Source organism: Scardinius erythrophthalmus (genome assembly GCF_964197995.2).
Source record: "Scardinius erythrophthalmus genome assembly, chromosome: 9".
NCBI classification, from domain to species: domain Eukaryota; kingdom Metazoa; phylum Chordata; class Actinopteri; order Cypriniformes; family Leuciscidae; genus Scardinius; species Scardinius erythrophthalmus.
In genome coordinates, this window is record NC_138229.1 from 13,582,151 (window position 1) to 13,602,987 (window position 20,837).

General features: G+C 36.8%; 2 protein-coding genes across 5 annotated transcripts; one reads left to right on the forward strand and one right to left on the reverse strand.

Annotated features, from left to right (window-relative positions):
• Window positions 1–2,351: 2,351 nt before the first annotated feature.
• LOC308696569 (uncharacterized protein) lies at window positions 2,352–8,375 on the forward strand. The gene is made up of 13 exons (XM_081375380.1): window positions 2,352–2,409; window positions 3,071–3,939; window positions 4,021–4,264; window positions 4,450–4,608; window positions 4,693–4,763; window positions 4,853–4,938; window positions 5,016–5,076; window positions 5,242–5,317; window positions 5,827–5,877; window positions 6,437–6,675; window positions 6,775–6,990; window positions 7,480–7,568; window positions 7,645–8,375. The coding sequence occupies exons 2-13, from the start codon at window positions 3,115–3,117 to the stop codon at window positions 7,718–7,720; spliced, it is 2,193 nt and encodes a 730-aa protein (XP_081231506.1). The 5' UTR covers window positions 2,352–2,409; window positions 3,071–3,114; the 3' UTR covers window positions 7,721–8,375.
• On the reverse strand, window positions 8,339–20,207 carry LOC308696567 (polyhomeotic homolog 3). 4 transcript variants are annotated; one of them, XM_081375376.1, is made up of 15 exons: window positions 20,102–20,207; window positions 16,757–16,950; window positions 16,392–16,535; window positions 16,225–16,314; window positions 15,876–16,001; window positions 15,665–15,754; window positions 14,850–15,081; window positions 13,537–14,141; window positions 12,553–12,715; window positions 12,222–12,466; window positions 11,774–11,924; window positions 11,582–11,696; window positions 10,366–10,504; window positions 10,009–10,261; window positions 8,339–8,943 (listed from the first exon to the last, which is right to left on the reverse strand). In XM_081375376.1, the coding sequence occupies exons 2-15, from the start codon at window positions 16,928–16,930 to the stop codon at window positions 8,789–8,791; spliced, it is 2,682 nt and encodes an 893-aa protein (XP_081231502.1). In that variant the 5' UTR covers window positions 16,931–16,950; window positions 20,102–20,207; the 3' UTR covers window positions 8,339–8,788. The 4 variants fall into 4 exon arrangements, with proteins under 4 accessions (XP_081231502.1, XP_081231503.1, XP_081231504.1 ...); XM_081375377.1 differs by having other exon boundaries at window positions 14,910–15,081; window positions 15,876–16,031; XM_081375378.1 differs by having other exon boundaries at window positions 12,363–12,466; window positions 15,876–16,031.
• Window positions 20,208–20,837: the final 630 nt, after the last annotated feature.

A 20,837-nucleotide genomic window follows, 5' to 3' on the forward strand; every position in this document is an offset into this window, starting at 1 on the left:
CTGATAAGGTCCTTAAAATAACAATGTAGATATGCTGACGTAGCTTCCACTCACATCCAGAGCTCTAGACTCGCAGCCCAGCCTCAGTGAACAAAACGCAGCTGGTTCAACCCTGATTTCACATAAACTTTCCTCGCTGCGACGCCAGACAAAAGAAGGCCAGTGTAGTCTGTGTCCTACTACATCATCTTTCTCAGGATGGCCAGATCCAACTTGGCCCAGAACACCTGTAACTGGATCACGGCTCTCCTCGCGTTGTGGTCCATGGTCTCTCTGATTGTCATTGTGGTTTGGACCACCTGGCCTCCCTTGGCTAGCCTTGCACAATGCAGAGTAGCACATCGGGCCTTAATTGAAAAGATGGAGGGAGCTAAAGTGATGAAGGAAAAAGAGCAAGGTGTCTTGAAATCTGAACTGCAACTGAGCTCTAAAAACCAGACCAGACTGCAAGAAGAGCTGGAAAGTATTCTAGAGAGCCAGAGGGAAACCAACGCATCTCTAACCGAGACTCTGCAACTGCAAGTGAGTATCAAAAAGTGATAAATGTGTTTTAAAATGTATGTGCTGATGCCATAAAATAAGAACTGATTAAGTGTCCCAATGATTAATTTAACTGTTTTTTTTTTAAAGATGGTAATAGGCCTACTGATTATTATTGGATTTTTTGTTTCTATTTTAGATGATCCTAAAGGAAAATGTAACAGCTTTGGAAAATCAAAGACTCAGGCTCCACAGTGAACATGCAAGACTTTTTTCAGAGCTGGCTCAACAAGAGGGTAGGAGAACCTAATATGGGAATATTTCTCAAAATGATAAAGTTGGAGCAGCCAAAGACGTCTGCATGTTTTTACATGAGAGCATAATTATGTTTTGAGATAAGGAGTAGGCTATGAAATTGGCTATTCTAAGTGCGCCTTCCAGACACTTTCCAGACACACACACACACACAAGATTGATATATTATATATTTTTATGCCATGGTCTGATAATGTACACCTAAATAAACCGTCAGGCGTAACCAAGGAAACCAAGTTATTGTTTGTAACTTGTAAGTTTAGATTTCGATTGTAAAACCAATTAAAATATAAACTAATGTTTTAAAAATGTGTTATTTGGCAAGTGACCATGGTATAAGCGGGTTAATGCCGTCCATTAAGGTGTCCATTATCAGGTATTAATGGACTCCGCTGCGCTTCGGACGGTTCACGGCACGCCTCGCCGTCGTCCATTAATACCTGATAATGTGGACACCTCGTCGGGCATTAACCCTTACATATAACGCTGATAACATTTAGGCCTACATTATATGCATGAACTAAAGTTTCCTTATAATGTTGATCATGGCGATATACGCTTAAATTGCAATATTTCACCTCAGTATAGAACAGGTAGGCCTAATAAATGTATGAAAACGTGTTTGTTGTTTTGCTTCGCGCAGCTCTTATTGAGACACTGTGGGTGAATCTGACCAGTGAATCGCATCATTTGGATTCGTGTGAGGCTTTACGGGATGCCGCTAACAGTCAGCAGATGGCAGCAGAGAGTCAGAGGAAAGCCTGTGAACACAAAACAACTTACCTTGTAAAGCAAATGTGAGTGATTATAATCCAACCGACACAAGACGTTTATTTTACAGTGCACTCTTTCATTTATTTCTTTATCCATTTTGCAGAGAGAACTGCAAGGTTAATGGGCGAGGAACCGAAGACTTCCAAAACAACTGAAGAAAACTGCCACAGAGAACCTATTTCGACTAAATATAGCTCCTTAGCTTATACATATATGGAAAGTGCTTTAAAGTATTACTGACACAATGTCCTTTAAAACGAGACCTTCTGAGATATGTGTGTGGTAAATTGAAATTAATAATGTAAAAATAATAATAATATTGTTGTTGTGTGAATAAAGTTGGGAGGACATGGAAATATGACTGATTAAATTTGTTTTTTCTTCATATTTTTAAAATTAATTCCTATTATCAGGACATAACAGTAAAAATATTTATATTTCTGTTTTAAGTTGAATGTATTTTTGTTAGTTGTTTTGTTTGTTTTTATTTATGTCTTTATATATTACTTTTATATAAAATAAAATAATTATCAAATAATTTTAAATTAATTATTTAATTGAATATGTAATTCAAAATTAAATGCATTATTTATTAGAATTATTATTTAATTTTGATTATTTTATTTTATTAAAATGAGGTGAATTGAATAATGAATGCAATTGTTCCTATATTGTTTAAATAATTATTAATATATTTTCAACTTGAATACATGAAAACACTCAGAAACACACTTTTGACTGTTCAAACCATCTATGGCTCAAACCGACTTCCTAATTCAAACGTAACCCTGATCACGTGATCACGACCAAGCGCTTCGTAAACAGCTGAAAATCTAACAAGTAAGTGCTTTGATACAAATCTCCCATATGAGCGCATACATTTATATTACAATTTCTTGATTTGACTATTTTGAAAGTAAATTTTGTAGCAAATGAACCTGCGCCTGCAGATTTTTAGGATACTATGACATACGCTGGCTGATCGTGTTACATTGGTTTTCCATGGAGCTGCTAATGCTAACGTCAATACACAGCGCTGTGCTGTAGATACTTTCTTTTATGTTGCATTTTATGCGTATATCGTCGTATCTGCCATATTACGATTTTTATACGGTTGATTTTGCTTCTTTTTTTAGCTAAAGTAACGTTACTTGGGTTGTGTCAGTTCTAGTATTTCAACAAACCTAGATGATTACATGAACTAACAGCGGTTTTAAAGGCTTTATTTCTCAATAAGATCAGCGTTAAGTTTAGTATACTCTGTGATGCAATTTCTGGAAATGTCTTATCATTTATTTGGTAATTATTATATAGCCTGCTTATAAAGTCATGCATATTAATTATGTATTTACAGTAAAAGGTCTTTGTGTACCAGGTTTATCGGCGAACTCTCAGTTGCTATGTGTCTGTTGCTAAACTTATGGCAAGTTGGATATGTCCATGACACTTTTGACAACTAACATGAGTAACAGACCTCACTTTGTGTTTCTTTGCATACCAGCATAATGAGACCAACTTTGGTGGTGCCAATGTGCTGAGACATCAATGGTTGCAGGAATGAGTTCGGCAGACAACTTGTCCTCACGCCACCGAAGAAATCCTCGCAGGACCTGTCGCACCATTTCTGAAGATTCTGCTAAACTTAACAAACCTGTTTCAAGCGACGAAGCTTCCATCTTGCCAAGTAAAGAAACCACAGCATCTCAAGGTCTGAATACTGCAGAATCATGCGATCAAAGAAAGACCAAGAAGGAAAAGGAGAAACCTCAAAAAGCAAACCAGAGTGCTCCTCCCGACTCATCAGCTTGTTTACAAAATTCAGCACATGAACTAATGGGTATAAATGGACTGGTGTCTTCAAACTCACTTAAACCTGAGCCAACGGTGCCTCAAAAAATTACTACCCCCAAATGCCCATCAAAGACTTCAAAAAGATCTCACAAGGGAAGGAAAAAGAAATGTGTTCAACCCAATGAGAAAGAAGTAGCTGCTAGCACAGCTTGTGCAGATGGACTGGACAATTCTGTACACAATTCATGCCAAGAACAACACTTACGCTCTCCAAAAACAAAAGGGACACGTTATCGGCACTCTAAAAAACCTCAAAACCATCAAACCCCTTTTGATGTTTCTACAGGGCTTTACACATGTACTACATTATCTCCTCGTCGTCACAAGGAGTTATCCTCCTGCCACACTAATGGTGATTGTACTTCCAGACCACACACCCCAAAACGGAGCCGTGTCCAGTCCAGCCCTCTTTTAAGCTCCACACCGAACTCAGACCTCCACCCCCTGTCTCCAAAAAGAGCTGAGAATAGTTGCACACCACAAAGTCGTCAGAAAGTCAAAGTGTCCCGTCTAACAAAGGTTTTTATGAAAGCCATTATAGAATTATTGAACTGTTGTACGAAATTCCTGGCTTAACTATTTTTCATGTATTCTTCTTAGTCATCTCCTCCAGAGGCTACACCATCAAGACGCGTCAGACCTCAGAGAATCGCGGCTGCAGGAAGGCCAAGAGGTCGCAAGAAAAAGAAAGTGCAGGAACAGCCAAGTGCCTCTCCCCCAGTGAAACGCTGCAGGAAGAATGCAACGTCTCCTGTAAAATCTCCTGAGGGAGAGCTATCCTTTGAGATGGAACCTCCAAGTAAACCTTGCATTGAAACCCAGGAGCCAGAGCCACTGAAATCGGGTATACATAATTTTTGGGCCCTCATACAAATTAATATAATGTAGTCTGGTTATGTGTTTACATCTAGTACATTATATCACTTTTAATGTTAATAGGTGTAAACAGAACCTCAGATATATGATTGTGTTGTCATTTTCTTCTGAAATCAGTCGTCATAATGAAATAATGTCGTGTCATGTACCTAGCGGATCAAACCATGTCCTCTGACCTCTCCATCGAGCTGAGCCTGCAGGAGGAGCCTCATCCTCTTAACCACTCTGTCTTCATGCAGGAGGAGGAGGAGGAAGAGGACCAGGATGATGATGAAGAGGAGCTGCCCAGCTTTTTGCAGCAGGACAATAAAAGTGAGCGCAATCGCTTGTGTATGTGTATATGTATTTTTTTGGCCAATGCTTTGATATATTTGGCCAATGATATTTGATTTCCAGAGCCTTTGTCAATCTCAGAGGGACTTTGCGTGTGGTGCAAACTGAGAAAATATCCCTACTGGCCAGCAGTGGTAAGTACAGCACACGATTTTGTGCAGTTTTTTAACTCTTGATTTTAGACTGTAGTTGATGACGACTAGTGTGCTCTTCTGTGCCACAGGTTAAAAGTGTGAATCACAAGAGCAAAAAAGCCAGCATCATATTTATTGATTGTTACCTAATCGACCAAAAGAGAATTAGAAAAGGGTAAGAATTCATCAGTATCTCAAAATTCACTTATTTTTGGTATGTATAGTAAATTATTCCTTTTTGTTTATCTGTAGGTTTTCTGTACCCCTGCGAAATCTAAAACGTTTTGACTGTGAAGAGTATGAAAAATTGGTGGTAAAGTAACATCTCTTTGACTGTTTGCCATATTATTTTGCTTTTTCAGAGTGCATGCTTACTATTTTAATATTTCTGCCATCAGAAGACATTGTTACACTTAGTATATACTACAAGACATTTTTATTGACATGGTTGGCATTTTCTTTTTAATATCTCTTTTAGGACCTAGCAAAAGAGAAGTATGGCAGTGCGATTACCTGGTCTCTGGAACTGATATCGGACTATATGATCCGCATTGGTATTTATCTTAAGAACTTAAGCACTCAAGTACATTTAAACATTTAATAAAAATAATATGTAGCAGAATCAAATGTGTGAATATATTAATATTTATCCAAATGTGCAAACTTTTGGACTAAATGCCCTAATGGTGTGTAGCGAACTCAAATAAACCGGAGCATATATGAAATATACGCATGAAATATCAATAATTATTGCTTGATTTTGCACTCCTGACAGAAATTAAGAAATTACTGTCACTGTGAGTCCTAAATCTTTCTAATTATACATAGTTTGTCAAGATTAAATAAGGTCATGGTAGTAGTGTGCAGTGAATGTAATCAACTGATATATGCTTTTGTATATATCACTGTATGCACAGCAGGAATATGAAAATCTATAATTTGAGCCACTTTTCACACAGTGCTCTATTTGTATGACTGAGGTTTTGATTGTGAAATAACACAAAAAGATAAAAAATATTCATCAAAGATATAAAAAAAGTGAAATTGAAATATTTTCTGGCAGGGTGTGGATCCTTCTCTGGCTCCTTCATCGAATATTGTGCCGCTGACATCAGTAAGTTTCCTTTCATTATATATTTTCACACTCATCTAAAATGTTTGTAATTTTATGTTAATTGTTGTTAATTTAAGATTTAAGACACTTTGTCATTAGAAGCAATTCAATGAAATTTAGTTAAACAATAATTAGCACAAATAAAAGGGATAACATGCATAATGCACAGTGAGGTAGATGCATATTTTAATAATGAATAAAATAACAAATTTATCTGTACATTAATATTACATTATTTACATAAATAATAAATGAATGGTAAATTTTAACAAATTATGTTAATATTAAATATAAATGTTGCAGTTTAAAACTTTATTAAAAGGAAAATACCAATACTTCCATATTTTAGATGAATTAACATGGTATTTGTAGTACTCCACGTTTTGTGGTAATAACTTTTAACAATTAATCAGTTAATTGATTGATAATTTTAATGATATTTGGCTAAAAATTTTAAATCAATCAGTGTAAACCAGGTTAAAACCTCATTATGAATCAGGTTAGCCTCCTTGACCAGTGCTGGTTTAACAGGAATGTTCCTTTGATCTGATGATCCCAGGTTGCCCAGTGCGGAGGAAGTACTCGGAGAAGAAATCTGTGCTGACCTTCCCCAGTCAGGAGATTCTGGGCGAAGAGTGTGACAACTCTGATAATAACACAGAGGACATCACTGTGGAAGAGCAGGATGAGCTCCTCTCCAAGAAAGTGCTGCCCGACCGATCCAAGGCTGCTCGGAACCGAGCCAATGAGTTGTTGATTGACTTTATCATCAGACAAAAAGTCGAAAACCGCTTACTGGTACGATTTTTGTTGATATATTCATTAAGATATTCATATTGATGTATTGAGACAGGTTCATGTATGCACACAACGAACGCCTCTGTCTGGTGCACACAGGCAGTCATCAGCGGTCGCGAGACATCTAAATGGATGCAAGCCCTCCAGAAGCCTTCTCGCCCAGTGGTTGATGTCTATCTGGAAGATGAGGAGCAGGTTGATAAGGTGTACCGCTACCTGAACAAAGTTTGCGACAGCGCCCCTCAAATAAACACCTGCCTAGAAAACATCCAGGTGGACCGGATCCGGCTTATTCTTGATGTGCTCCTGCCTGAGGTAATCGCCTTTATGGGATAGTTCACCCAAAAATGAAAATTCTGTCATCTCTGTCAACTCAAAAGAAGATCATTTGAAGAATGTTGGAAACCAAAACAGTTGATGGACCTCATTGACCTCCATAGTATGAAAAAAAAAAAAAAGAAAGCTATGGAAGTCAATGGGGCCCATCAACTGTTTGGTTTCCAACATTCTTCAAAATATCTTCTTTTGTGTTCTGCAGAAGACAGAAATGCATTTAGGTTTGGGGTGAGTAAATGATGACAGCATTTTTGGGTGAACTCTTTCATTTATACCTTTTATTTTTTCATGTTTTTACCTTCACTTTTGATCAATTGAATGCATCCTTGCTGAATAAATGTATTAATTACACTTTTTTTTTTAAATCTCACTGCCCCCAAACTTTTGAATGGTAGTGTATAATATTTTCAGCTGACCATGTTCCGGCATCATTCAGAGCCATGTTTCAGGGACCGTTTTGCTTTCTAGGCCATTATCCATGCCATTGCTGGAGTCCACAATCTTTCCCTGGAGAAGGCAGAGGAGAAGTATCGCAGAGGGCCATGCTTTAGTAACAGGTAGAGTATTTTTGAACTGACTTGAAAAACTGCATCTTGCATCTGTTAGAACTGTTTTTCTTTCACTGCGTTTTAGAGAAAGACAGGAGTTTGACATGATGATTGAACAGCAGATGAAGCTCAAGGAAATCACACAGCGCCATAGACAGTGACATCCCCTCTGTTTCAAAGAAACAGTAACTTTTATGAGCTTAATTTATACCATTTATTCCCAGGAATATTTTCTATATTATTTTGACAGCATTAATAATTGATATAAGTATATAGGAAATTAATGATTTTCCTGGCAAACAATTATGGCTTTAACTAAAAGCTAAAAATGTTATTAATTTTTTATCGTCAGATCTCTGAGACTTTGTGAACTGAATGGTTAGTCTCTGACATCTTTGATGCTAAAATCAACAAAACACAGTGCTTTTAATGTGTGCAGTGTGTGTAATAAATTACCCTGTACATAAATACAACATTTTAAAAACAATATGGTTATTGTATTTCTCAGTTTAACTAAAACTGATGTTGTGCCTACTTGTTTAGAAAATGCTTAAGTGTGTGCAAGGGACATTTGTAACTTTAACTGAACAATATCAAGCTGCTTTTACAATCAACACAATTGATGTCTCTAAAATGTTGCCTTTAGCCATCTGATTCACAATAACTTTGCCGTGCATAGAGGCTTTTTCTACATCTTTGTGCGAAAAGATGCCAAAGAAGTTGCTTTTTACTGCAACTGAGTTCTGGTCTAATGTATATAAAGATTTTATACAGGACTTGATTGTTTATCAATAAATCTTTATTTTTCATCACACATTATATACTCTGTATTTTTGTAAACATTTATGTCATTTAAAGAGTTCCTTTTTATTTAGATGGTGTTATGGTTTTTTTTTTAATACTTTGTACATTATGTGCCAACTTCCACAAATTGTTGCTGCACAGCAACATCATACCTCATTCTACCCTTCCAGTTGGTCTGTTTATTATAAATCCAATACACAAGATCAGAATTTAGTTATAGATTTAGTTATACAAAACGTTACCTTACAATCGGATTGAATGGAATGAAATCAAAGTCCACCGTGAAACATTGAGGTATAAGAAGGAGGTCCCCATGAATGTCCGCAGTATTTGTAGAATGGCCACACACTGAAGTCATGGCACTTTGAAAGGAAGCTGACTCAGATATTGTGTGACAGAATATGACTGGTTGTGGAAAGACGAGCCTAAGGTTCTTTGAGAGCGTTGATCTGTGCACAGATTTTGAGCGCAGGGCCCAGTTTGATGTTCATAGCGCTCATGAGGTGGTCCTCTGTAAGCAACAACAGGGCCTGTCCATCAATCTCCTGTGACCGGAACTCTGCTGCAATATCATGGCACCCTTAGAACAAGTGGAGGAGATGCAAAGATGAGCATATGATTGTAAAGATATTATAAAAATATATCTATTACATTAGATGCTCAATGTAGCGGAAATCACATATTGACATTACTTTTAGTTTAAAAGTGAAGTGCGTGACTTTTTCAAATATTTTCTATTTTCTTTCAAAACCATCAGTAACATACATTTTATATATATATATATATATATATATATAAACAAGGAGGCCCTGTTGTTTTTCTAAGGATTATTATTATTCTTTTTTCAATCGTTCGGGGCTTTTTGGGGCCCTTAAAACTCTTGAAACTTTGCACACACGTAGGAATAGTCGGCCAAAGCTGGTACACGGGTGTGGCAGGAATGCAGTCCAAAAACTTGGTCCATATATCATTCATACTTGCATGTACATGTATGAAAGTTGGTACACATGTATATATATATATATGTGTGTGTATATATATATATATATATATATATATATATATAAATATATATATTAGGGCTGTCAAAAGATTAATCGCGATTAATCGCATCCAGAATAAAAGTTTGTGTTTAAATAATATTTGTGTGTGTACTGTGTATAATTAAATTTGTATATATAAATACACACACATGCTTGTATATATTTAAGAAAAATTTGTAATTTATATATAAAAAATGTATATTTATATATAATATAAATTATATATAAATATATACAGTATATGTATGCAAATATTTCTTAAATATATACATGCATGTGTGTGTATATATACAAAATAATTATACAGAGTACACACACATATATTATGTAAACACAAACTTTTATTTTGGATGCGATTAATCGCGATTAATCTTTTGACAGCCCTAATATATATATATATATATATATATATATATATATATATATATATATATAATCGTCACATGATAATGACAACATGGCAAAGTAGTACATCCAGATTACATTAATTCTATACAGAAACTTCTTCATTTCACACTACACTGAAAAAAAATATTTTTATTCATTAAACACCACCTAGTGGAACACAAGGTGTACTGCGTTTCTGAAACCTGTGCAGCTACCTGGTAAAGAGCTGATGAAGGAGCACACTTGCTCCACACTCCACTGTGAGGGACTTGATTCAAGGACACAGTTAGAGCTGCTGCAGCTCTCCAGTCTCCTCTGTTCTCTTTCTCTGTCTTGCTCTTTCTCTCTTTCGGCCTGCAAACGCAGCCTCGTTGTCATCGGCCCTGGCGAATCCTCCTCCTCTCTCTCAATCCACATTGAATTGGACACCGTCTGGTTGTCGTTGGAGCGATGGGAATCTTGCAGCTGCTGAGAAAATAATTTGTTGTAATAGGTCAGTCCCAGTTATTAATTATGGTTTAACATTGGGTTGCATAGTTTGGTTAAAAGGTTATTTGTTCATTCTCACTGACCTGCTTGAGGTAGTGTTCCCTAGACCCAGCATGTACGCGACTAGGTGGTCTCCCTCGCCTGCCCATGGGTCTGTGGAGCCAGCGGACAACTTTTTCTGGCCTCAACAGGTTTAGACGTTTTTTACAGCTTACGTTGAATCTGTAAGATAAACAAGGCTGCTTGTACTGCAGTATACAGTTTTATGAACACATTAACTTAATCCTAAATGTGTAAGCTTATAATCTTTATATGCATGCATTCTTACTAAAAAATGCAACCATTTCAAGTGAGCATGTATACACTACTGTTAAAAAAAATCATAATCTTATTTAGCAAGGATGCATTAAATTGATCAAAAGTAACAGTAAAGACTTTACTTTTACAAAAAAATAAAAAATATTTAAAATGAATGAACTTTCTATAAAGAAATGTATCACAGTTTTCACAAACATATAAAGCAGCTATTTTCAACATTGATAATAATAGGAAATGTTTCTTGGGCAGAAATTGGGCATATTAGAATGATTTCTGAAGGATCATATGACATTGAAGACTGGAGTAATGATGCTGAAAATTCAGCTTTTCCATCACAGGAATAAATTATATTTTAAAATATACTGAAATAATTGTAATAATAATATTTCATAATATTACGGTTTTTTATCAAATAAATGCAATCTCTGTGAGAATAAGAGACTTCCTTACATTAAAAAAAACCTTTCATTTTTGAACGGTAGTGTATATTCTTTATACCGGCATGCATTTTGTAAATTTCATTCATGGCTTAATGTTTCGTTATCTCAAAATTGGAAACCCAGCTTCTGGTATTCTGGTCTCATGTCCCTCTTTCATTGTAAGTCTAAGCAATATTTTTGTCCATTTTATTATCCAGGAGGTAAAAATATCATATTCTTTCATTTAGCAATGTAATAGCACACTACTCCTCAACAATCATTCATACCCGTGGAACAAATGGTGTAAGATAATTTACAGGCCAAAGTTTAATATTGAAGTTTAGAGGTTTAGAACAGGAGTGCCCAGTCCTGTTCCTGGAGGTCTACCTTTCTGCAAAGGTCAGCTCCAACCCTGATCAAACACAACTGAACCAGCTAATTAAGATCTTCAGGAGCACTGGATAAGTCCAGACAGGTGTGTTGGATCAGGGTTGGATCTGGATCTGATTTGAAAGAGAAGATGAAAGAGACACAAAAAGTGGCTATCCATAAGGCTCTTTACCTTCTGACACATGTCATGGAGCAGAAGCGTTTGGATCTGAGGAAGGTACGAGCGAAGCCTCTCTTCCCACAAAACTCGCATTCGAGTACGTCAGGCAGGTTTTCAACTGTCTGTTCTGAAAGCAGAAGAGATCCTGCCAGAAACGCTTATATTGACTCAATGCATAAATAAGAAATGTGCTAATGAGCCCACCATCCTCAGCCGGTGTGTTATCAATGTCGGAATCAGTGGAGTTTTCCGGATTGTCCGCATCCATAAGGCAGTCATCCCGGGCTGATTGTTCATCCTCTCTATCTTCTGGCAGTGTGGCCTGCAGGTTCATCTCTAAGGAAGCACGTCTCACCTGATGAAAAAGACCAGCACGTCAATACTGGACATACCAAACATTTTTTGTGATGCCTTTTGTGGTTCGACTTCTGAAAGTGTGGAGCACTTTGTGAAGGTTCCCAAAGGGGACTTTAATAACTGGTTGATCTGTACGTTTGGCCGCAGACCCTCACCAGCCGTCTTACTCTCTGCTCTCAGGGAACGAGAGATCTTTGAGCTTCACGGCTCCATTAGAGAACCATAAGAGAACCATGGGCGTCATTAGGGCTTCATGGCAGCTGAGAATTGCTAAGTCGTCAACCAGTGGACATACCGGGAACGGCTCCAGGCCCTCTCGGATGACGAAGCCCTCAATGAGGTGTGTGAGGATGTGAGGTCTAACGATGGCCTGTGAGGGCTGACCTTCAGGGTTCCCTGGAAGGCTGGCTGGGGGAAGCCTGCTGGTGCTTCTTACCGCAGAGGAGAGGAGGGGAGGGGGGGAACTGTTGGCATATGTGGGGTCCTCCGGTGACCGGATCACAGATCTGCTTGATGGAATGCACGGTTGGTCCGGATCGGCTATGGACAGAGCAGAGGTCAGGTTAGAGATCTGCAGAAGGGTGGGAAGGACCACATTGCCAATCTTTGATATGGGTTCAAAGTACCTGTACAGTTTTCTGGTTGAGCTGTTACATCATCAGAGCTTCTCTGTGACTCGTCTGGTGGGGACAGAGGTGGCGGGGTGGATACTCTGATATACTGAGGACACACGTGTTCTGCATCCTTCAATAAATTCATGCTTCCACTCTCCTTCAACAATGGCATTGCCTGACAAATTTCAGAATAAGCATAAGGTTTAAATTTTATTCATATATATATATATATATATGTTACAGAGTAAAATGTTCTAAAATTAATGAAAATGACATGACAAAATATTGACTAAATTCAAAGGATATTTTCCTCAAGGCAAAAACCTGTCTAATTTAAGTAGTATGATGAAATATGCAGTATAAAGGACATTTTTATTGAAAGACAAAAAACACGACTACAACAAACTGTAAAAACTGGTTCTGAAGAATAAGAAGTTGCTCTTTTCCATTCAACAATACACAACCGTTCACAAGTTTGGGGTTGGTAAGATTTTTTTATGTTTTCAAAAGAAGTCTCTTCTGCTCACCAAGTAAAAAAAAAAAACTTTTGCAATATTATAAATATATTTACTGTCACTGTTTACTTTAGATCAATTTAATGCACCCTTGGTGAATAAAATAATTAATTTCAAAGCAAAATCTTACTGACCCCAAACTTTTGAACGGTAGTGTAGCCTCAAAGAAAACCCCTAAAAAGCACCATAAATGTAGTCATATGGTAAATTCTCTGAGTCTACTGTAACCATACGATAGCTTTTTGTGAGGAACAGACTTGTCGTAAGTAATTTTCATTTCATTAATTCGTGCTTGCCCAAATTCAAGTCACTGGTCACATCCAATTTTTTGGAAGGAAAAGAGCAGCCTGGGCAATCCTTAAATAAATAACTTATTTTCTGTTCCACAGTAAAAAGCAAATAAAATTTGAAGTAAATGTTGACAGAAATTTCATTTGCTGGTTTTCCAGTTTAGCCGCATTATAAATCAAACAAGACTAACCGAGGGAGCTTCTGTTTGTGTAGCAGGCTGCATCTTTAAGTCCACTGCCACGGTCTGTGGTGGAGGTAAGTTCTGAAAAGGCAGCTGAACTACAGCTTCAGCGGCTGGGTGCTCCTCTTCAGACACCATGTGGTCAGACTGGACAGCTGCGGACTGAACTGAGCGTAGAGAGAGTCTCTGCGGCTGGACCAGCCTAGGCAGACCCATGGTGAGAGGAGGGGGGCAGGCCAGAGGTGAATGCTGGGAGACCGGCTCTAGCACTGGGCCCAGATGAAGGGGTGGAGGGTCAGGGAGCGCTGCAGGAGGAACTGTGGACATAGACACAACTGCCGACTGATTGGCTGGTTGATTCGCAGAGGAGGGCACTGAGAGGAACTCTGTGTGCTGTGATTGGACAGTGGCTGTAGTGGGAGTGGTTCGGGTCTGCGGGGCAAGGGGTGGAGGAGAGCTGTCCTGCGGTGTGACACGCAGTGCAATGGGCTGGACCTGTCTGTGAGCGGAGGAGCTCTGCTGGATGATGAGCTGGTGTGGCGTCACCCTCTGGCTGGAAGGGCAGTGCAGCTGGTGTCTGACCAGCGTATGAGACTGGACTGGTGTGAACGTTGCTGCGGTAGAGACAGTCATTAGAAGCAAACACAAAGCATTCAGAACAGTTCTAAGATGTTTGAAAAGAAAAAATGGGTTATAGAAGTGGATCTCAACCTTTTTGACTTTTTGACCATTTACAGAAACTAGAAGTGGCAATGTTAAACTAATTAAATAAACTAACTATAAATAATTAGAATTAAATCCCATAGTCAAAAAGTTTAATTAATTAAATGCTCTTTAGTGTTCACACCACAATTTGTATGATTTTCCAGCTGTCCATGGTTTTTAAATTATATTTTACTCACAAATAGCAATTTCTCATTGTTTCCAACCAATAAAAAAAATATATATATTTGTTATAGAATTTTTTTATTCATTTTCCATCACTTTTCCAGGTCTAGAAATATCTAGCTTTTTCAAATCTTTGAGACTGCTGTTTCATAAATAATAATGGATATTTTTAAAGAATATTTTAAAATGTGTTTCATCTTAATTTCAATAATTTTAAGCCATCTTGAGCCCCCCTTGGAAGTTTGTTGAGGCCCCCTGATGGTCCCAGTCCCCAGGTTGAGAACCATAAATCTTGAACAACATGAAATTATTTTAGATCTTTTGCAATTAAAATGAGTCTGCTTTCTTCAGAAGCCAATATTTGCTACATTTACATTATTCTGCATTAAAAACAATGAAAATAATGGAGATGGAAATGTGATCTTGTAACTTACAAGGAGGAATGTGTGGTTGGGCTGATGGTGGCTGAGTGACATCGGTCAATATAGACTCACTTCTAGAAGCTTCTACCAGGTTCTGGGACAGCTGTGTGGACTTCAGTGGGAAAATGGACATCTTGGGAGGGGGACACACCAGCGTCTGACCTTGAAGAGAAGACTTGATCTGGAAGTTCTGGGGAGCAGCAAGACCTCCAGGGAGATGCGTGCGGAGAGCCAAGCTTTGAACCTGGCCGCAGACAACACATTGAATGAATATAGAGCCTCATTGATCATTTTATTGCAACACAGTGGGACATTCTTTGTGTCCATGACTTAGTACTGATATAATAAACAGGATAACAAATTTATTTGATAGCTTTGACTCTGTTCAGTTAAATTATTCATTTAAAAAAATCTCTCATTCTCATCATTACATCCCATTTACATCACATTTATTATATAGATATAAGTGAATTACACTGATTATTAATTCAAACTGCAACAACAATCTATTTGAAAGTTTAGTTTATTTATTTAGTTTAGTTTATTTATTTACAGGGGCAATGCACATTAATAAACATAAATGTAAACGTGCCAGAATTAGCCCAAAAGGCTATTTTTCATCTGTAGACCCTTGACAGAATGTTAAAAGGTCACCCTAAAAATAGAGACAGAGCATCACACATATACAGTACACATTATATGAAAAAAAAAAAAAAAATAATAAAAAAAAATAATAATAATAATAATTAAAAAATTAACATGAGAGAAAGGAAAGAGAGAAAGTGTGTCAAATATAATTTAATCCTTTTCATTATACTCTGTCTCACCTGTGATGATGCTGAATGAGAGGACATTGAACTCACAACAGTCAGATCAGGTTGAACGGCAGCTACAGTGGCAGCAGGAGTAAGAATCAACTACAGATTTAGAAACAATGGCACAGCAATGGGAAGAAAGAAGAAGAAGCCGAATCAAGTCAAGTCAGTGGAAACTTGCAATCACCAATGAACACAATGCTTTTAGTGAATAGTTGCTTACCATCTGAGTGCGCAGATACATTTGGGCCTGGCTACCTGTGGGAGAGCTGTTTCCTAGAAGCATAGCCTGCTGGGAAATGGCCCCCCCTGTGCTATTGGAGCTAGTGACCTGGATGCGACCTATTGGCTGAGTTACAAGAGAGGTTGGCATGGTGATCTAGAGGGAGGGAAGTGTTTTCCTGTATGATTCATCTTCGATCAAAAGCTTAAATGTTTGGATAAAAACAGTGTTTTCTGATCTTATAAAAAGATTTATTTAATATTTTCCCAAAAATCTAATTACCCAAACAAAAGTGGCTCTGTGAAGAAGCTAAAATAAAGTTTCTATACTAAAGAACAAAAGCACTTACTGATGTTTGAGACACACTAGCAAGCTGAGTTCCATTCCCATTGGATGACGTAGGGGAGGAGTTTGGCAGTCTGCCATTAGTCTGTGCAGCCTGATTAGAAGTAGCAGGAACAAATTCTTAATCTCCAATATATTAATTATATTATATTATACTATATAATCTCATACCTGCTCTGTAGTGGTCAGGATTTGTTGATGCTGCTGTTGTAGTGCAGCTGTCTGAAGTAAGATATGTTGTTGTTGGGCAGCATACATCTGTTGCAGGTACTGAGCTGTCATGCTCTGTGGTCTGTGTAACGTCTGCTGGATTACCTAGCAAAACACCACATCATAAGCTTCACACGGCACTGGAGGGAATCATTTAAAGTTTTTTACTCACAACCACAACAAAGCAGCTGAAGATTAGGTCAGCCTCAAAGCAATGTTCAGAATTTGACTACATTTAAAGGCTGTTGCTATTCTTTTAAGATACATTTGCATTGTGTGATATCATTTGTTCAATATGCTGCTGGTTGATACCAGTGGGGATTTACCTGGACCGCCTGCCTGTCTGAAGAGATGTTTCCCAGAGGAATGGAGTTGGGCTGGGTGCCCGTGGGAGTGTTGGATCTGGGTGTAGAGCTCACTGGTGTGGCACTGCTGGAGGCTACTGTTACACAGCCGTCCCCCTCCATCTCTTCCTGACTCTGTTTATCTGTGTCACCCATCAGAGTGATTTGTTAGCCAACTGAAAAATGACAAAAAACATACAATTTTGAAAAAAATTAGAGAGTATCCTGTATTCTGTAATCCACTTCTGTTTTTTAACTGCATGGTTTGCTGGATTTAATTAATTGAGGTTGATTTCGTTTAAAAACATGTAATTATACAATATATTGCATTAGCAAATTTGAATGTATTTTAAACAATTTATCCTGTCACGTTTTTCAGTATATAACTAAAGATAAATGTTTACAAATATTGCCGAAATGAAGTCTCTTTTAGTAAAGAGTTACTAAAAAGAAACCATTAGCATTTAAAAAAAAAAATCCTGAAATGCTCTAAAATGCTTTTTGTATAAAGCCTTCTTGTAACGGTCACCAGCTGGAGTGCCCTTGAGAGCCACCAGAGGGCACTCCACATCAGACTATTTTCATTCCCTCACAAACTACATTTCCCATAACTCACTGCCCGGACTCTTCATCCATTATCACATTCACCTGTGTCTCATTCTCTTGTATAGCTCGACCCATATAAGCCTGGTTTTCTCATTCATTATCTGTGAAGTCTTGTTTAGTGTTACACTGCAATTTCTCCCTGGTTTCATGTCTCTTGGTTTTGGATTTCTTGCCTGTTCTGTGGATTACTCTTTTGCCCGTGTTCCCTGCCTTGTGTTTGTTTGTATGGACTGCCTGCTTGTGTTTGACCTTGCCTGTACTTTGGATTACGTCTTTGGATTACCCTGTTCAATAAATACTGCATTTGGATCCTCAACCTTCTTGTCTCGGAGCAGTTCGTGATTATACTGCTTTTAATTTACTTTGTATAGAAAGTGTAAAAAATATAAGTCTAAATCTTGTTATTAAAAATTATAAAGAAAACTCAAATTAAAGAAAATAAACTTCATAGGGTAAAAAAGTAATTACATAACAGTAATTAGTATTTATAATAAAGGCAGAATTCACATTAAAGCTCTTAAGGTTATATAGACTGTAGCTTTTCCGACATAAAGCCCAGTATAAAACATGACATAAAAAATAAGTATATTGTAAAATTTAGCCTATGCTGTATGTAATTGCTTCAAGCAAATAACTCATAAGTAGGCAACGTTCTTTGGCTTCTAAAACCAGAAAAAAAGTTACCAAAAGACCATAAAACACCAATGGTTACAGAGACGAGAACACACTATAACGACAGAAGCTGTAACGTTTTTTTTTCCAAAATAATAATGTCATAGCTGATCATTGCTGATTGTATGACTCAAGTGAATTCTAGTGTTATGTTTTCTTTAATTTAGGCCAACATCTCATATCATCAAACGTTAAAGCCAGATCATAATCATGACCACTGAAAACAAGCCATTCTTAAAACAAATAACAAAAAAACAAATGCATTCACCAACATTACTTTATAGCTCAAAGAATTCCCAATCCAAACAATCATAAACCAATAAACCAATAAACATTCTGGAAATTACAGTGAGTACTTGCACAAACATGGCCTTTTAGAGTTATAGCACGCCTCACATTTATTACACATAAGACATTTGTAAATGTACGAGTTTAGCAAATTCTTAAAATGTCATTAAAAAGTAGCTATAATTAAAATAAACAATTCTTTAAATTAAAATAATTTAACTGTATAGTAATTCATACAACTTCATAAATTCATTTTTATTTTATGATATTTTTGAAAACGTTTTTCTTTTATTTATTATTTGATACATTTACATCTTATCAGTTTAATTTATAAAACTATATTATGAAAATTAGCATAAATTATTTGCAGGTTTAAATCTGCATTTAACAAAATGGGAGTTTATATCAACAATACACTGAATAAAAGACTAGGCTATTTTAATTGAACAAAATAGGAATGTATATTTTGATAAAAATATGACGCTTGCAAATGCAACATGTTGATTGGTCGATTTCTACAAGCAAATGTCGCTTCTTTTCTGGACCTGCACTTTTAGTTTTTAAAATTAAAACTGTTTAATTTCTTTTCTCTGTCAGATTAGAGTAGGCTATCTGTACCGTACGGTCTCTGTCAGACTGTTACAATAGTTTTCTGGGAAATTTTTATTAGGCTACATTAAGGAAACAATGAAATGGTGAATTTGTGCTGCACGCGCTCTCTCTGTTTGCTGTAAACGTCTTTCGAGCCTTTTAAGTGAATTGTTATCTATAGTGTTTAATATTAACAGTTTATTCTACCCTGTATTTACAGAATATGTCATGACTAGTGACGTAGACGATAAATAATTGCCTATTTCACAGACATAACCTTTTTAATCCCAAAAGATCAGTCAATAAATTGATTCAGACTCCTTCTGTAGCCATAATCAGTAATAATAATAATAATACAAACTTTTTTTACAACGAGCTACGAGCATTTACAATGCAGATTAACGAATTTTAAATAACTAAATTATAAATAGGCTATTAGCTTTACCGAACCATATAAAAGCCAAGAGTTGTCTCGGTGTCGTGAAATTATTTCTTCTTATTTCACTAGTCCACTTGTGAATATATGACATAATCCGTTTAAATACAAAGGTAGGTTATAAAGTTTATGATAATATTTTGATAATGTTATGTTAGTCTAAATAGCCTATAGACGCGCATAACAGAAGTAAAATAATTTAATAAGGAGAAGCGTCGGAATAATTGAACAGGGAGTTTTTGCAGTAAAATGAAATAGCCTAACATCTATTTTTTGCTTGTTTTATTCGTCACTTCCATACGAGGACATGCAAAGAATTTGACTCAACTTAATCAACTCGCGTGTTATGCGTTATTAAATCTAGGCTAAACAATTTTACAGTAGCCTACACAGCATTTTAACTTTAGGGAATCACCTGTTTATCACAACCATCAGAAAAACAGACTGGTGTCGCTTACGAAATGCGGTGTAGATTATTTCGACAGGCCGAATGTTTTAGGCTACCTATCTATCTGTCATAACTGCTTCTAACTGCCGCTTCCAGTGACACGGAGAAACGCCCACCTTACCAGCCCTGCGGGACACTGAGATTTGTTTTAACAAACGATTTGACGGGAATCATTCAGGAAATGTTTTTATTATTAAGACACTACGTCTCTATTTTTGGGAATCCTGCCGATCATGACGCGTTTCTCCCATGCAATGTTGAAGGCGCATGAGTTGATGAGTGTTACCTGCCAGAGATGGATATGAGACGTGAGCGCGCGCTGCTGTGCTCTGTCACGGCCTCAGTCATGTTCTGATGCGACAGCGCGCTCTAAGATGGAGATAAAAACAAAACGCTACAGAGGCTGAGACATGTCTGAGCCAGCAGCACCACTTGCTGTGTAGGAGGACTTCGTGCAGCGCTGCTCTCACCGTGACTTTCACATCATTGGCCCTAGGTGTTATCAGGGCCAATACATATTAGCCTTACATTTTTATTACCATTTTGGTAAGTTTTTACAATAAGTTCTCAATTGTTGACATTATATGCATTGACTAACATGAACAAACAATGAGCAATTTATTTTTACAGCATTTATTAACAGTTGTTAATAAAAGAAAATAATAAACTGATGTTAACAGATACAACTTTTGATCTTAAAAATGTATTAATGCAATGTCTAACTAATGAAGTAAACTAATGTTAACAAATGAACGTTTTAAAGTGTTTTAGTATATTTTTTAGTAAATTTAGTAAAAGGTTTTTTTTAATTCAATACATTAAAAAAAAAAACAGCTAAAATAGGCTATAGGCTACTTTTGCATGTGGGCCTAGTGAAAATTGTTTGACTTCCCAATGCAGTGTTTTAACCTGTCTGGCCCATAATAGCCTAACTTTTATTTTGAGAGTCATGCACTGACTGCAAATATTTTGGTTAATTAGTTAATTTATAAAAAAAGTAATTCATAATGGCTCTTTATTTG

Coding starts and splice junctions, on each gene's coding strand:
- LOC308696569 (XM_081375380.1), top strand. CDS start 3,115: ATGGTTGCAGGAATGAGTTCGGCAGACAACTTGTCCTCACGCCACCGA. Junction 3,940..4,020: donor AAGTGTCCCGTCTAACAAAG/GTTTTTATGAAA, acceptor TATTCTTCTTAG/TCATCTCCTCCAGAGGCTAC. Junction 4,609..4,692: donor TTTGCAGCAGGACAATAAAA/GTGAGCGCAATC, acceptor TTTGATTTCCAG/AGCCTTTGTCAATCTCAGAG.
- LOC308696567 (XM_081375375.1), bottom strand. CDS start 16,930: ATGGGTGACACAGATAAACAGAGTCAGGAAGAGATGGAGGGGGACGGC. Junction 12,467..12,552: donor TCAACCAGAAAACTGTACAG/GTACTTTGAACC, acceptor CTCTGTCCATAG/CCGATCCGGACCAACCGTGC. Junction 11,697..11,773: donor TAACACACCGGCTGAGGATG/GTGGGCTCATTA, acceptor TTCTGCTTTCAG/AACAGACAGTTGAAAACCTG.